General features: G+C 36.5%; 1 protein-coding gene across 2 annotated transcripts in view; it reads left to right on the top strand.

Moving 5' to 3' along the window:
* LOC122680592 (ovostatin homolog 2-like) overlaps nt 1-16,903 on the top strand; it is a 49,526-nt gene that overhangs the window by 13,729 nt on the left and 18,894 nt on the right. For both annotated transcript variants that reach the window (XM_043882140.1, XM_043882139.1), the window contains exons 9-19: nt 3,177-3,288; nt 4,921-5,030; nt 5,362-5,520; nt 6,168-6,395; nt 8,326-8,380; nt 9,045-9,190; nt 9,639-9,785; nt 12,170-12,340; nt 14,034-14,178; nt 16,065-16,170; nt 16,615-16,843. In XM_043882140.1, coding sequence (XP_043738075.1) covers nt 3,177-3,288; nt 4,921-5,030; nt 5,362-5,520; nt 6,168-6,395; nt 8,326-8,380; nt 9,045-9,190; nt 9,639-9,785; nt 12,170-12,340; nt 14,034-14,178; nt 16,065-16,170; nt 16,615-16,843 — 1,608 coding nt within the window. The remainder of the gene's footprint in view (nt 1-3,176; nt 3,289-4,920; nt 5,031-5,361; nt 5,521-6,167; nt 6,396-8,325; nt 8,381-9,044; nt 9,191-9,638; nt 9,786-12,169; nt 12,341-14,033; nt 14,179-16,064; nt 16,171-16,614; nt 16,844-16,903) is intronic.

The raw sequence follows: 16,903 nt of genomic DNA, 5'->3' as shown, positions 1-16,903 counted from the left end.
GTTTAGGTGACCTCTCTGATCTTCCTTTGAAGTACCATAATCTATCCTTTACATAAATGAATCCCTGATGGCACTCATCATGCCACCTAGAATTGTCTTTTTGAAAAAAGTTCACTTGCAAATAGCTGCAATTCAGAGTATCTATTTTATTACCTTAAATTTGAAGTTCACTTCTGAAGCCACCATTTGCTTTTTCAGTCTATAGCATCATAACATTAATAATCCTGGCCATCTCTTTGAGGATCACCTTTAGACTTCAAAAGTGAAATGTGTTTACACCATACAGTTTGTATTTTAATTCTGATTGTCCTAATCTCACTGAATTTGGTCAACATAAAATTACCTAAAGGCTGTTTGGTTAATATCGATATTTGGTTAATACAGACAGAAACCTATATTTTAGATAGGGATTGCAGACTTAAAAAGACTGAATGGAATTCTTTCACATCAGAGAACATTATTCTATGGTGTGGTTATAATATAATTTTGTCAGCCATTTTACCCAAGTGATGGGGTTTCATTCAGCTAGTGTTTTATTTTTCCCCAGTGTGAAAAATGCAACAATAAATAATCTGCTAAAACCAGTTTTATGTATGAGAAGTTTTATTTATTTGAAATAGATGTCTTGGAGCAGACTTCCTGAGTCAAATTAGATGAATAGATAGATGGATAGATATAATCATATATAGATTTAATTTTTAAAAAATATTACTGCCAGCAATATACGAATTTAAAATGTTTTACCATTTTGGTAGACAAAAATTTAGTTTGTTTTAACCTGCATTACTAGTGAGTTTTGGGTTTCCCTGGTGGCTTAGTGGTTAAGAACCAACCTGCTAATTCAGGAGATGTGGGGTCCATCCCTGGGCAGGAAGATCCCTAAAGAAGGAAATGGCAACCCACTCCAGCATTCTTGCCTGGAAAATCCTGTGGACAGAGGAGCCTGGTGGGCTATAGACAAGAGAGTCAGATATGACTCAGATACTAATCAACAACAGCAATAACCCATGAGTTAGAGCATATTTTCATATTTTTGTTATCAGTTTGGACTTCTTGTTTGAGAACTCTTAATTAGACCTGTTTTTCCTGTTGCTGTGAAATGGAAACTTTCTTGTTTTATGTTGCCCTCTAACCCTCTTGCCAGAACTAGAAAAAGCCTGCACACAGCAACAAAGAACCTCCGTGCCACAAGAAAGATCCAATGCAGCCAAAAAAAAAGTACCCTCTAGTCTCTAAGCAAAATTTTTTCAAGTTTTTATTTAAATATTGACTTTGTGGTATTTTTGAAATACCAGAGCTCCTAATGTTTATGGGCTGTCAGCCTTAGAAAAAGATCTTACCTGCCATTGTATTGTACATGTAGCTATCTATTATACAATTTTAAAAATTTATCTAATCAGCATATAATTTTTATTAAGTTTTAAAATAATTTTCTTTTCTTCCAGATGGATTTTCATCTGTGTATCTGCCTCTTGTACAATTTTGCCCTCCTAAATCATCTCATAAAAATGTTCATCTATTTTGTCAGTCTTTTACTTCTGCTTTCACTTTTTTCCTAATATTACTTTCTATTTCTGCATAATTTATTTTCATTTTCATGTTAATTTTTTCCTTAAAATTTTAGTTTATTTTATTAGTTCAAAAAATGTTAGTTGCTTCTTGTTAAAAAAAAAAAACACATTCAGTGTTTATACATTTTCACTTAATCACAACATAACAGCAAAGATTTTGATGTAAAGTATTTGTCCCTTGACAATGGCAACATCTAGATTATTACTGATTTACTTCACGTGGTCTCTTTGACTCAGGGATGACTGAAAAATTTTTCCTCTTAATTTCAAAGCAATTAAGGTTCTTCTGATTACTTTTTATTATTTCTTTTTAATTCTATTTTAAACAGACAAACTTGACCTTTTTTGTTTTTGATTTTATAGCTAATAGTTCAGAGCACCACATATTCTGGAATCAAAATGCCTAGTTAACTCCACCACCTCCCAACTGTGTGACCTTGGGCAGATTATATAGACAACCTGGGCTTCTTTCATTTATCCATATAAAGGAGATGATAATAGTGACTTGTTCATATCATGGTTCTGAGGATCAATGAATTGCTATATCCCTCTAATGTTTTACATTTGAAATTAATAAACACTATATTTTAAAATAGAATTAAATCTATATCTCTCTAATTACTCATATCATTGCTGAAAGATTATCTACAGATTTTTCTTTCATTTCATTTTACACTGGTAGCAATTTTAAAAATCTTTATTGAAATATAGTTGATTTACCATGTCATGTTAATTTCATATGTACAGCAAAGTGATTCACTTGCACACATATATATACATACATGTATTACTTCTTTTGTATTCTTCTTGTACAGTCTTTTCCCTTATAGGTTATTACAACATACTGAGTATAGCTCCCTACACTATGCAGAAGGTCCTTGTTGGTTAACTATCTGTGTATAAGTATTTTGTATATTGTAATCCCAAACCTCTAATTTATCCCTCCCCTCTTCCCCTTTAATAATCACAAGTTTGTTTTCTATGTCTGTGAGTCTGTTTCTGTTTCATAAATAAGTTCATTTGTATCCTTTTTTTTAGATTCCACATATAAATGAAATCATATATTCATCTTTTTTCTAACTTTTGTCACTTAGTATGATAATCTCCTGGTCCATCCATGTTGCTGAATATAGCATTATTTCTTTCTCTTTTGTGGCTGAGTAATATTTCATTGTATACATACACCAGATTTTTTCTTTTTTATATGAACAACTTACCTTGAAGTGTTTTGGCGTCACATATTTGAAGAGTGCTTCTACTCCATCTGTTCTTAATACTTCTCAAGTATTAAGGAGATTTTAATTTCTCAATCCTAAAATATTATTCGGTTCCATTTTTCATTCTTAAATTTGTTCCCATCAGTGTCTCCAGGAGAATATCCCTGAAATCTGTAAAATATGCATTACTTCCACTTTGTTTTCATTGCTGATGAAACTCCCCTCCAATCTCCTCCTCCTTGTTTTACAATTCTCGGTCATTTCACCAAGTTTGTGAGATGGAGCCATGGAGCAATTGAGGGAGTTATATATCTGTGCTGAAACTCCATATTTTTTTAGAGACTTTTAAATCCCTAAACTTTTCATTATACTTTCTCTTCTTTTTCAGTTGAAAAATGGTTGTGTTTCTCAAATTATAAATACAAAAGTCTTCCAACTCTACCGTTCTGGACTCTTCATGTCATTTTATATCACCACAACTGTTACGGAAATTGGGACAGGTAATGCTCGTGGTTTATGGGCAATCTGGGGCTATATGCAGCTTCCTGAGAGACATTTACTGAGTTAACAATGTTCACGAAATACAGATCAATAATTGTTCAGTATGTGGAGTACATTGCCAATAGGTCAACTTGAGCATTGCTTTTGAATAAGATTTTCCTTATAATACTTATTAAGTATAATGTATATATACATATATATATTCATAATAAGTATATTAAGTATAATACTTAATAAGTATAATACTTATTAAGTAAATGCTCTATGTTTATATCTGATCTGTGCCTGCATCAGTGAGACAGAGGGTCTTGACAGGTGAAAAAATTAGGTATCTCTTTATAATTTTGTGTGATAATCAACTGCCGGGGCCTAGTTTTTGATTGAATGCATATTTCACAATCTACATCTGGTAGGTCAAATCTAGCTCTTTGCCTGTTTATATAAATAAAGTTATATTGGAATACAACCATATTTACTCATCTTGCATAAGAGTGACAACAAAGTTGAGTAGCTGTGACAGGGGCTTGTGAATCATGGGCTTAGAATAATAACTATCAGATCCTTTACAGAACTTTGCCAACTTCCAATTTAATACAACTGGATACATTTGCAAAGGCAAAAATTATTAGTGAAAAATTGCACATAGTGAGTGTACAATAAATATTCATTTTAAAAATGAAACAGAAAAAGAGGAATGTGAGATTTAATCTTGAGGTAATAAAACCAGATTCAGTTACTATTTCTTGTTATTTAAAAATGATTGCTGCTGCTGCTGCTGCTAAGTCGCTTCAGTCATGTCTGACTCTGTGCGACCCCATAGACGGCAGCCCACCAGGCTCCCCCGTCCCTGGGATTCTCCAGGCAAGAACTCTGGAGTGGGTTGCCATTTCCTTCTCCAATGCATGAAAGTGAAAAGTGAAAGTGAAGTCGCTCAGTCGTGTACGATTCTTAGCGACCCCATGGACTGCAGCCCACCAGGCTCCTCCATCCATGGGATTTTCCAGGCAAGAGTACTGGAGTGGGGTGCCATTGCCTTCTCCTAAAAACGATTGAGATAATATTATTTATAAACTTTTTTGTGTAAATCTACTTGATCAATATTAAAATGGCCTTCAAATAATGGATGTTTGACACATTTATATTGTAACTTACATATGCTTGCCTCTGTTTATGACATGCTTTTTTGGTATCACAACGAATTTCTACTTACTTTGCTATCAGATTTTTTTTTTTAATCTGGAAAAAGTGTGAAAACAGTTACCTTGCAGTCTAATAATGATTTTGGAAGTGAAAGCCTTATTTTTGAAATTTCTATGGTATTCTCCATCATAAGAAGAGTTCCAAGCCAGAAATTACCAGAATGATAGGAGGGACATTGAGTGTTCTCTCCTGCTTCTGATTCAAATATTTTCATGCTAATTACATTATTCAGCTTAATGAATTATATAACCTAATAAAGAATACTCTGTAGCCTGCTCCTAGCACCCACACCTCCTTTTCAATGTAGAACAAGAATATAATTTTGTGTATATGCATTTGCACATGTACAAACAAAATCTAGGCTATTTGTTCTTCTGAAATTCTTGATCAAATGACGTATTTCCCATAACACTGCTTTTCATTTTTTGCAGGTGTGCAAATCAGCGAAAAGTCTTCTATTTTTATCACTCCAGTGCTTGGAAGTGTGAGCTTCAAGAACATGGACCCTTTCTATAGAAGAGGAATTTCTTATTTTGGAACTGTGGGTTTAAAAAAAAATATGTTTTCATTTCATTTTCTTAGGTCATAGGTTGCCTTTTGAAAATTTCTGGACACTTTTTTCCTACTTTCATAACACATGTGTAACATGACTGCATATGATATATTGGAAAAAGTCCTAGGCTGAAAGAAAGCAATAGATACAATTATAGATATCACCATATTATATGTTTTTAATAGAACATCTTTCTGCCTAATGGAATTTAAGACAATTACAAATAAACAATCACATTTGCAAATAGAAAATGCTTTCTTGGTAGAAATAGGACATTTTGAATTTTAAAAATTAATGCTTCTTTTTTGTGTGTGTACAGCTTAAATTTTCCGGCCCTAATAATGTTCCGATGGTGAACAAGTTATTGCAGTTGGAGCTCAATGACAGACTGGTAGGAAACTACACCACAGATGAGAATGGTGAAGCTCAGTTTTCCATTGATACTTCTGATATATTTGATCCGGAGTTTCGTCTGAAAGTAAGACATCAGAGTGGATGAGATCCCACAGAAGAACTGAATGTTAGAAATTTTGAAGATTAGAAATCTCTTAAAAGATACCTTGCATTGAAAATACATTTTAATACACTTTAACATTTAGTGTATTTTATGTTTGTTCACTAAATAATACATAAGAATACTTATTCAAGATAACAACCAATTACTGTTATTATAAATTCTCCAATAACCAATATTTTCCTCTGAGAAAGTAGAAATAGCTCATAAAGATGATTTGGCTTCTTTCCTTTGACCATTTTGTGCATAGATAAGAGAGATACTATGATTTCTCCTCTTCTGTTTAAACAGAATTTTGCATTTAAACAGTTGGTTAGTGTTCAAACGTAGCTGAAAGGCATAAGGCCTAATGTTGACTTCAGTGACAAAGTGAGATAAACAACTCATTGTAGGCCTGATGAAATAGACATACAACTAAGGTCATGTTTTATATATGAAAAGAGGGGAGTGCTCTTATTATTTTACTGCCAGTAACAACTCTGAAACGTTAACCTCAAGCTAAGATTCTTCCCTGCCCTGAAGAGATAAGAGGCTTCCTATTCTATAATAATGACTGTCCCTGGAAGATCTTTATACCTCTACAACCCATTTGCTTTCTTTTATCTTCTCAGGCCACATATGTCAGACCCCAAAGCTGCTACCTTCCCAGCTGGTTAATTCCACAGTACATGGATGGCCATTTCTCAGTCCAACGCTTCTACTCACAAACCAGCAGTTTCCTGCTGATTGAGCCTGAACCCAAGGAGCTTAGATGCGATCAAGAGAAGATTGTTACTGTACATTACTCGCTAAACAGTGAAGCATACAGGGATGATTCAAACATCAACTTCTTCTATTTGGTGAGTCTCAGTGGGTCGATTCTTGGATCTTGTCTAATTGTCCGCTTAGCCCAGTACAGCTCAGAACCTGGACATCAGTTGGGCTATGTTAATCAGATTGAACCAAGATTCTCCCTTTGCTGGTGAGTACCACTGGGTCCATGAAGAACAATCCCAGAAACAAATAAACACATAAAAATATCCAAGGTCATTTCAGTTTTTCCAAGGTTGAAAAACTTAATTATTTATTTATTTTAAACTTTTTCTTTTGCATCGGGGTATGGCTGATTAACAATGTCGTGATAGTTTCATGTAAACAGTGAAAGGACTCAGCCACACATATACATGTATCCATTCTCCCCCAAATCCCCCTCCCATCCAGGACGCCACACAACATGGAGCAGAGTTTGCTATGCTATACAGTGGGCGCTTGTTGGTTATCCATTTGAAATACAGCAGTGTGTACATGTCCATACCAGACTCCCTAACTATCCCTTTCCCCCCAACATCTCCCCCTTCCAGGGCAACCATAAGTTCATTCTCCAAGTCTGTGAATCTGTTCCTGGAAAAATTTATTACTCGGAGTCTGCTATTTTACACATTCAGTTCTAACTCACATCAAGTATATACAGACCCTTCAGGAGAATAAAGTATTAGACAGCTACCAGAGAGCAAAGTAGAAGGCTGACTTTGATGAGCAATAAAAAGAATTAGCCCTTTTGGTTCTGGCCCTATCCATTTTGTCTCTATAAGGCTATTGAAAGGTGAAAGGCTGCAAACTTGGAAATTAGGACTCCTGACTGGAATCCTTTCCCCTCTTCTATGTATTAGGTGAGCTAGTTGATCTTGGGCAGATTGTTTAAGCTCTCTAAGCCTTAACTTCCTCAGCTATATATTTGTCACTGGAAGAAAACAAAAGACTTTCCTCCAAGGGTAAGTATTACATGACAGGCAGTGTTATAAAGGTTTTTTTTTTTTTTAATTAACTCATTAATCAGCCCTATGAGTATCTTCTTTTTATAAACAACGGAACAGGGGCAGAGGTGAAACGACTTGGCTTATGTGAAACCAGTTAGTCTCAACTGTTTCAGAGCTTTATTCACCCCCCCATGGTGACTGGCATATCACTCACCAAGTTCCCAGCACATAATTAGCTCTCAGTCAACTGTGGTCACTTGCTCTGTTCCTTCCCAAGTTGTGAAAGAGTTCATTTTTCATATTTGTTTGTAAAAACTACTTTATCTTATAGAATAGAATTGTAATTAGGCCATTCATTATCTAATAATAACATGATACCTGAGAAATGGAATATTTCCTGCCATATCAGTAAACAAAGAACGTCACAGTCATCAGCAGCTGTAGCCACCATGGTTAGTGAGCTGGTGAGCCCTGAGGGAACTTGGTAAAGAAAAAATACTGGGAGTTGGTGATGGACAGGGAGGCCTAGCGTGCTACAGTCCATGGGATTGTAAAGAGTCGGACACAACTGAGCAACTGAACTGAACTGAACTTAGAAGCCACCAGACTACAGTCACTCACTGCAGGAAGTGACTGAGGAAGTGAGTGAGCCCTGAGGAAACCTGAGAAATGAAAACACAGGATATTAGCCCCAGATAGCTGGGGTACATATCAAAGGAATGATTTCAGTGAGCCCAGAATCTTGCATCTTCCCATACATCGAGAAGTGCTAAATTCCTTAACTTGGGATATCTGGTTTTCATTAATTAACAATAACCTTTTGGTGTACCTGCATTTTGTTGCAAAGCCCTCGCCTCCGCGGAGCAAGTCTCTCAGTTTTACTTGAAATGCTTTCTCCCAGGATTGAAGTCCTAAAATTTCCCACTGAATAAGGTATAACTCTCAACTTTTAGGTTGTGAATATTTTTTTTAAGTCCACATACCATATTATCTAACATGCTATCGCATACTGTGTTTTCTTTGTTCGGCACAGGTTATGGTGAAAGGAACTATCTTCCTCAGTGGACAGAAGGAGATCAGAAACAAAGGTGTATATAAGGCATTGATTTTTTGTTTTAAACATGCACTCTACCTTCATTTTTCTGTCTTTTAAAGAAATGTTACTGTGATTCTAGTCAAGAAGTTAGGAAGGACGCTTAGCATTACAATTTGTGGGTAGAGGCCCAGAGTAGCCTGCTAAATATTTCAGTGAAAGAGATTTCAACCTGTTTCTATGATTGCCAGGCTATCAGATACAATATAGAAAAAGTGATGTCCAAAACTCAAACATTGTTATTATCTAAATTATGCAATCTTCCTTCATATATATGCTTCCCATTCATTGATTGATTGGGGCTTCCTGGATGGCTCAGTAGTGAAGAATCCACCTGTCAATGTAGGAGATGTGGGTTCGATCCCTGTGTTGGGAAGATTCCCTGGAGGAGAAAATGGCCACCCACTCCAGCATTCTTGCCTGGAAAATCCCATGGACAGAGAAGCCTGGCAGGTGACAGTCTATGGGTCTCAAAGAGTTGGACATGACTTAGCAACTGAGAATGCACACAATTTATTGATTAATTAATTGATTTGCCTTTAAAATAAAGTCCGATTTGCTCTTTCTACCCATAAGCCATTCTCTTTTATCTAAGTGTACCCAGTGAGTCAGGAAACTTCTGGTACTGTGTCTGCTGCTCATCTCTCATATTTACACAGCCTGGAAGGGAAACATCTCCTTCCCCATCAATGTCAGTGCTGATCTGGCTCCTGTGGCTGTCATGCTTGTCTACACTCTTCACCCCAGTGGGGAAATCATAGCTGACAGTGTCAAGTTCCAGGTGGAAAAATGCTTTAAAAACAAGGTGAGGTCTCTTCTATTTCTTGCATATTCTGAGTGAGGGGGTGGGCCGTTTACTCCCTGGCGTCTCCTTGTTTTTTGATGCTTATAACCTTTACATGGTCATCTCACAATCATCATTGGCACAGCTCAGTTATTAGGAGATGAATCATCCAACAGAAGGAACCACTTTTGGCAGCAGTGCCAATCCTGGGATGGTACGAGGGTTGGTGAAGGCAGTGTCCCTGTGAGGATGGAGAATTAAGGGGGAGAGTGGGCAAGAGAAATAAAGGTACAGAAATCTATAAAGATTTACTTGGAAAAGATCAGACATAGTCCAACTACTGGGTTGGCCAAAAAAAATTTGGGGCTTTTCTATAAGATGCTATGGAAAACCACGAATGAAATGCTTGGCAAACCCAACATTTTCATGTAAAATAATCTTACTCATTCCTTTTCTTCCTTAATTTTAGGTTAACATCAAGTTCTCGAAGGAGCAGGGACTACCAGGCTCCAGCACTGGTCTCCATCTTCAGGCATCCCCTGACTCAGTCTGTGCCCTCCGGGCTGTGGATAAAAGCGTTCTACTGAAGTCAGAACAACAGCTGTCAGCTGAAAGTGTAAGTTCTCAGATTTCCTCAAGTCTTATGCTCCAGATGATGTTTTTATTTGAAATGGAACAGGTGAAAAATGTCAAACATTGTCTTTTTTTTTGTCTTTCCATGGATTGCACACTTAACTATTTTTTTTGGATGGCTCAGGACTCACAACAATAAAGAATTCTATGGATAATTATAATGGGTTAGGGATTATACAACTGTAGATGTAACTATATATATGAAAACCTAGAGTTAAATCTCAGTATCAAAAGGTGTGCTTGGACATTCTGTTATCTGTTAATAGATCTTATATTTTCATAAGCATTTCCAAACCTGCAATTACAGAATTTTTCATCAAAGTCATCTCAGTTAAAAACTATTGGATATTTTAATTTCCCATTTTCTTTCATCTGTTTTTACTTTTTTTTTAAATTGACATATAATTGCTTTACAATGTTATGTTAGTTTTTACTATATAACAAAGTGAATCACCTATATGTATACATATTTCCCATCCCTCTTTTTTAAAATTTATTTTTAATTGAAGGATAATTGCTTTGCAATATTGTGTTAGTTTCCACTGTACAAGGTGAGCCAGCTATATGTGTACATGTACTCCCTCCCTCTTGACTCTCCCAGCACCCTCATCCCATCCGTGTACAGAGCATCCCTCACAGAGCACCCAGCTGAGCTCCCTGGACTGTACAGCATCTTCCCACTAGCTCTCTCTTTTACACATGGTAGCGTATATCTCTCAGTGCTGCTCTCTCAATTCATCCCAGTTCTCTATGTCTGTGTTTCTAGTCTTGCCCTACAAGTACGTCCTCACGTTTTGAAGTTGCATCTTTTCCTTCCTTTAATGATCTGATTATGTCCCATCAACCACAAGGTTTGGAAGCTGCCACTTCCAGGCCCATTTATTTTAAGCCCGTTTCTTATGGAGTCCAAAGACCATGATTCATCCTTTGACACTTAATGTTGTACTTTCTTTCATCTGGAGTTGACTGCTGTGTGTATCTTCTAATTTCTCTATGCCAGTCTTTTCTTTCCTTCATGTAGTCTCTTAAAATTTCCTTCTCCAACTTCTCAACAGTAGGAGCTCTGTTGGAATATGGCGCTGATATTTCTTGTTGTTTTTGTTTAGTCTCTGTGTCTGACTCTTGTGATCCCATGAACTGTGGCCCCCCCAGATTCCTCTGTCCACGGGATTTCCCAGGCAAGTATACTGGGGTGGGTTGCCATTTCCTTCTCCAGGGGATCTTCCCCACCCAGGGAATCTTCCTCACAAAGGGAAAGAACCCATGCCTCCTACATTGCTGGTAGATTCTTTGCTGCTGAGCCACCAGGTAAGCCTGTTGGTATTTCTGCTAACAAGTAATTTGAAGGTCATGGTATTATCCTTATCACACTCATGCTAGTGATTACTTGTTCTCTTTGGTTTTATGTTCTCTTTGGAAGGATACTTGAGAAGATTTAGAATCAGGCTGCTATCATTTTCCTCCAGATCTAGGTATTCACAGATAATCACGAATTATCTGTGCTCTCAGGCTTGGAATCATCCATAGATCTTCAGGCATCTCTTCCTTACATGCTATCTTTAATTCCGCGTTAAAACAAAAAATTTCTGTGAACCACATAAAACAAAATTGAAGCCTTCCTCTCCTAGAATGAGCTGACTCAAAAGTGTTAGATGAAATATTACAGCTATAAAGAAAAGAACAAGGATAAAAGGTTATACGGGGGTGGGGGGAATAAACTGGGAGATTGGGACTGACATCGACACACTGCTATATATAAAATAGGTAATTTATAAGAGCCTGCTGTATAGCACAGGGAACACATCTCAATGCTCTGTAATGGAAAGAATCTGAAAAAAAAGTGAATATAGGTATATGTGTAACTGAATCACTTTGCTATATACCTGAAACTAACACACCATTATAAATTAACTATACTCCAATAAAAAGATCTTTTAAATCATATTATAAGCAATTATATATTATGTGTAACTAGAATATATGCTCTTCTCTTTTTGATAATGAGATTTACATATTGAATAATGCTTCTTTTTTGCCTTGGCTGCCTGGAAACAGATTCAGATTTGATACTATGCTTATTCATGGAACCATAGCAACCTGTTTTATATGTTTATTTACTTCAATTTACTTGATTGAATTTTTAATTTTGTTGTTAGTAAATAAAATTTTTAAATGGCCTCCTTTTCCCTTAAACCATATCAAAATACAAAACTGAAAATAAATTAAAATGTATAAGGATTATAAAATAAATATGTGTTGATGTACTTTTACTTGAAGAATAAATGGTTATAGCACAAAAAGTTGCCAATTTTGCCACTATAAAAAGAATATTTCAAATAATTAGAAACCATGATATTTTTCTTCCAGGTGTACAGTATGCTCCCAAATACAGAACTGTATGGTTATTTCTATCGTGGTCTCAACCTTGATGATGGCAAGCTAGACCCTTGCATTCCTCAGAAAGATATGTTTTACAATGGCTTGTATTATATACCTGTAAGCAACCATGGGGATGGAGACACCTATGATATTCTCAAGGTAAGGTCATTTTAAGCTTTAAAATTACTGCATGCTGGGACTTCCCTGGTGGTCCAGTGGTTAAGACTTCACCTTTCAAAGCAGGGGGTGTGGGTACAATCCCTGATTGAAAAGCTAAGATCCCAAATGCCTTGAGGCAAAAAACCCCCAAAACATAAAGCAGAAGCAATATTGTAACAAAGTGCATAAAGATTTTTAAAATAGTCCACATCAGAAAAAAAGTACTTTAAAAAAATTATTGCATGTCAATTTTAATTTTAGTTTTCCTAATGCATATCTTGGAGAAGGAAATGGCAACCCACTCCAGTATTCTTGCCTGGAAAATTCTGTGGACAGAGGAGCCTGGTGGGTTACAGTCCATGGGGTCGCAAAAGAGTCAGACATGACGCATGCACTGAATGCAAATCTGTTTTATTATTTGTGCAGTAAAGAATCTGCAGGAGATTATTTTATTATTTGTGCAGGAGACCTGCATTTGATCCTTGGGTCGGGAAGATCCCCTGGAGAAGGGAATGGCAACCCACTCCAGTATTCTTGCCTGGAGAATTCCATGGACAGAAAAGCCTGGTGGGCTACAGTCCAGGGAGGGGTCACAAAAAGTCAGACATGACCAAGTGACTAACACCTCCTTTTCTTTGATATTGAGGTCAGTAATGTGTTTAAAATCACTCAGAAATTGTCTTATAAAAAAGATACTCATTTTTGTTGATGTTTTTCTCTGTGGAAAATAAATTATAGGGTGGCTGAAATGATGATGTTGATGTTAAATTTAAAACTTGATGTTAGAAGCAATGAGGCAATCTTCAAGGTATTGCAATAAATTTTATGCAGAAATCATCAAATCGGGAAGCTAAAATAGAGCCTCAGCTTCATTTATACAAAGGCTATCACTGGAATTTTCTGAGGCTTCCTTTAAGGTATTTTTTAAAAGATTTTTTTTATGTGGACCTTTTTTTTTTTTCCTAGTCTTTAAGGAATTTGTTACAATACTGCTTCTGTTTTATGTTTTGGTTTTTTGGCCACAAGGCATATTGGATCTTAGCTCTTCAACCAGGGATCAAACTAGCACCCCCTGCATTGGAAGGCAAAGTCTTAACCACTGGATCACCGGGGAATTCCCTAAAGGAATCTTTATGATTGCAGTCTGCTGGGGCTGCTGCTAAGTCGCTTCGGTCATGTCGAACTCTGTGTAACCCTATAGACAACAGCCCACCAGGCTCATCTATCCCTGGGATTCTCCAGGCAAGAATACTGGAGTGGGTTGCCATCACAGCTATAGAAATAAAGGGGAATAGAATCAGACATTTTTCTTCAAGTCCCAGAGCTCCAATTTACTGGCTGTGTCTCATACACACATGTTCGTGTATGTGTGTGATGTTAATTAAGGCAATGATAACATCTCATAAATATTTTTCCCTTAAAATCAGATGGAGAATAATTTAAAACCCTTAGCAAAATCCCAGAACGCAAGTGCTGAGTAATCATAATGATTATCATTTTTCCTCCAAATTAGAGACTTCACACACATCAAAGACAGGTGACTTGACTTGTAATATACCAGACCCTTGCTTGTTAGCAAAGAAAACATGTATATTTATTATCTATTTTTAAAATTATAAGATAGTTGATGACTCTTTTTTAGGTCTTGTATGAAGACTGCTCAACTTTTCCTTTGTTATTTATGTCTTTGAAGGATATGGGTCTGAAAGTCTTCACCAATCTCCATTACCGGAAACCAGAAGTATGTTCAACAGAGAAAATCATGCCATACACTGGGCCGCTCTATCTGGAATCAGGAGGATATTCACCCATGTACAGTGCCCCATTGAAAATTGCATGTGGGTAACCAAGAATTGTGTGGGGGGAGATGGGTAAAAGGATTCATGGAATTGGTTGTATTTCATATGACTACCCAAAACTGGGATTTTTACATGTGCAGTATGTCATGTGTTTGTCTACGACTATACATCCTGCAGCTGAATAAAGCAAAATAAGGCAAGTGGAAATGGTATTAGCTAAAGGGAAGGAATAGCTTCAGATATGAGAAGTTTATTTTTACGGCAGAACACAACAGCAGAAACGTACAGGAGGGCAATCATAATGATTACAGGAGGAGATGCCCTTATTTTGTGTAGATCAGAATACATAGTTCAAGGCAAAGAGCATTTTGATTCTCAGATGACCAAACAGCTGGCATCAGAGAAATGTGTTCAAATACCAATCCATTTTTGGCTTCCCTGGTGATCCAGGGGGTGCGTGTTCAATCCCTGGTGGGGGAACTAAGATCCCATAGGCCATGTGGCCTGGCCAAAAAATAGGAAAAAAGAATGCCAAATACAAAAAAGAATGTACATATATATATATATATATATATATATATATATATGTGTGTGTGTGTGTGTGCGTGTGTGTGTGCATGTGTGTGTATTTATAACGGAGTCACTTTACTGTATAGAAGAAAGTAACCCAGCATTGTTAATCAACTATGCTTCAATTTAAAAAGAAAAGATTTTTAATGCCAAATATAGCCCAGAGGCCAGGGAAACAAAAGAAAATGTCTTTAGAAATTAGCAACATTACTGTTGGTGGGAATGTAAATTGATACAGCCACTAAGGAAGACGGTATGGAGATTCCTTTAAAAACTAGGAATAAAACCACTATATGAAACAGCAATCCCACTCCTAGGCATATACTTTGAGGAAACCAAAATCGAAAAAGACACATGTATCCCATTGTTCATTGCAGCACTATTTACCATAGCAAGAACATGGAAGCAACCTAGATGTCCATTGACAGATGAATGGATAAAGAAGTTGTGGTACATATACAGAATAGAATATTACTAAACCATAAAAAGAAACACATTTGAGTCAGTTCTGATAAGGTGGATGAACCTAGAACCTGTTATACAGAGTAAAGTGAGTCAGAAAGAGAAAGATAAATATTGTATTCTAACACATATATACAGAATCTAGAAAAATGGTACTGAAGAATTTGTTTACAGGGTAGTAGTGGAGAAGCAAACATGGAGAATAGACTTATGGACATGGGGAGAGGGGAGGAGAGGGTGAGATGTATGGAAAGAGTAACATGGAAACTTATATTACCATATGTAAAATAGATAGCCAACGGGAATTTGCTGTGTGGCTCAGAAAGTCAAACAGGGGCTCTGTATCAACCTAGAGGGGTGGGATGGGGAGGGAGATGGGAGGGAGGTTCAAAAGGGAGAGGATATGTGTATACCTGCGGCTGATTCATGTTGAGGTTTGACAGAAAACAACAAAATTCTGTAAAGCAATTATCCCTCAATAAAAAAATAAATTAAAAAAAGAAATTAGCAATGTTAATGTCATTAGAAACTTTAGTCATTAGGATGATGGAATTGGCTGATACCAAATTGCTTCCTGGCAGGCACCAGAATGTCAGACGAGAAACTCCATTCAATAAATAGACATGACTTTCTCTAAATTTGACTCTGGAGGAACAATGTAGGCTGATTTGTGTGTGTGTGTGTGTGTTGCTCTTATTTTAATAATGGGACTGATTTGAGCATCAAAACACTGACACCTATGCTGAAATGTACATTTATTGACACTGAGCCCCAGCAGAAACCCCTGTATCATGTCCCACCAAGCATGTGCAGTCAGAGACATAGCTTACGGGTGTGTCATTGGAACGTATATTTTTATTCTCTCCCTTTAAAACATTTCTCTTTTCTTTTAGCTGGTGAAGTCACAAGGGAGAATTTTGACTCCATAGAACGGGTTATAATTGAAACAGTAAGAACAAACTTTCCAGAAACATGGATTTGGGAGCTTGTCAGCATTGAGTAAGCTTTTAAGTTTTCTTTCCTGTATGTCTTTATTTCTATTTTCTTTTTGTCTTTATTTCCTAAACTTTATTTCTGAGTATATAAAGAAGAACCATGTTGGTAAAATACAAAACACCGTTCACTTGTATGTACTGACCACATATTTTATTTTATTTTTCCTCTAGTATTGTTTCTTGTCTGTTCATTTCATGCAGATAGATGCAAGCTGCATGAATTAGAAAAAAATAATGTGTTTAGAGAAATGTGACCTTTTTGAGATTAAATTTTATAGAAATCCAACTCTCAAAATACTGATCTAACGCCCTGACAAAGATTTAACTATACTGATCTAATGATACTGATCTATGACTTATTTTTAACCTTCACTTAATACTTTTTTGTTTGCAACTTAGTTTCCTGTTTAGACAAAGGATGCATTTTACCTAGAATCTCTCTTTGTAGTTCCTCCGGTTCAGCAAATCTTTCATTCACCATCCCTGATACTATAACCCAATGGGAAGCAAATGGCTTCTGTGTGAACGGTGAGGCTGGATTTGGCATTTCATCAACAGCTTCTCTGGAAGCCTCCCAACTTTTCTTTGTTGAAATAACCTCCCCCTCTTCAGTTGTTCGGAATGAACGGTCTGATCTGATTGTCAGTGTCTTCAGCTACCTGAATACCTGTGTAGAGGTAAATTATTCCCTTTGATCTGGAGTCAAAATCTAACGAGGCCAAGAGATTCCTTGAATA

The sequence above is a fragment of the Cervus elaphus genome, chromosome 22 (assembly GCF_910594005.1).
Source record: "Cervus elaphus chromosome 22, mCerEla1.1, whole genome shotgun sequence".
NCBI classification, from domain to species: Eukaryota; Metazoa; Chordata; class Mammalia; order Artiodactyla; family Cervidae; genus Cervus; species Cervus elaphus.
Note: the sequence above shows the minus strand (reverse complement) of the source record. Positions and strands in the feature narration are given on the sequence as shown.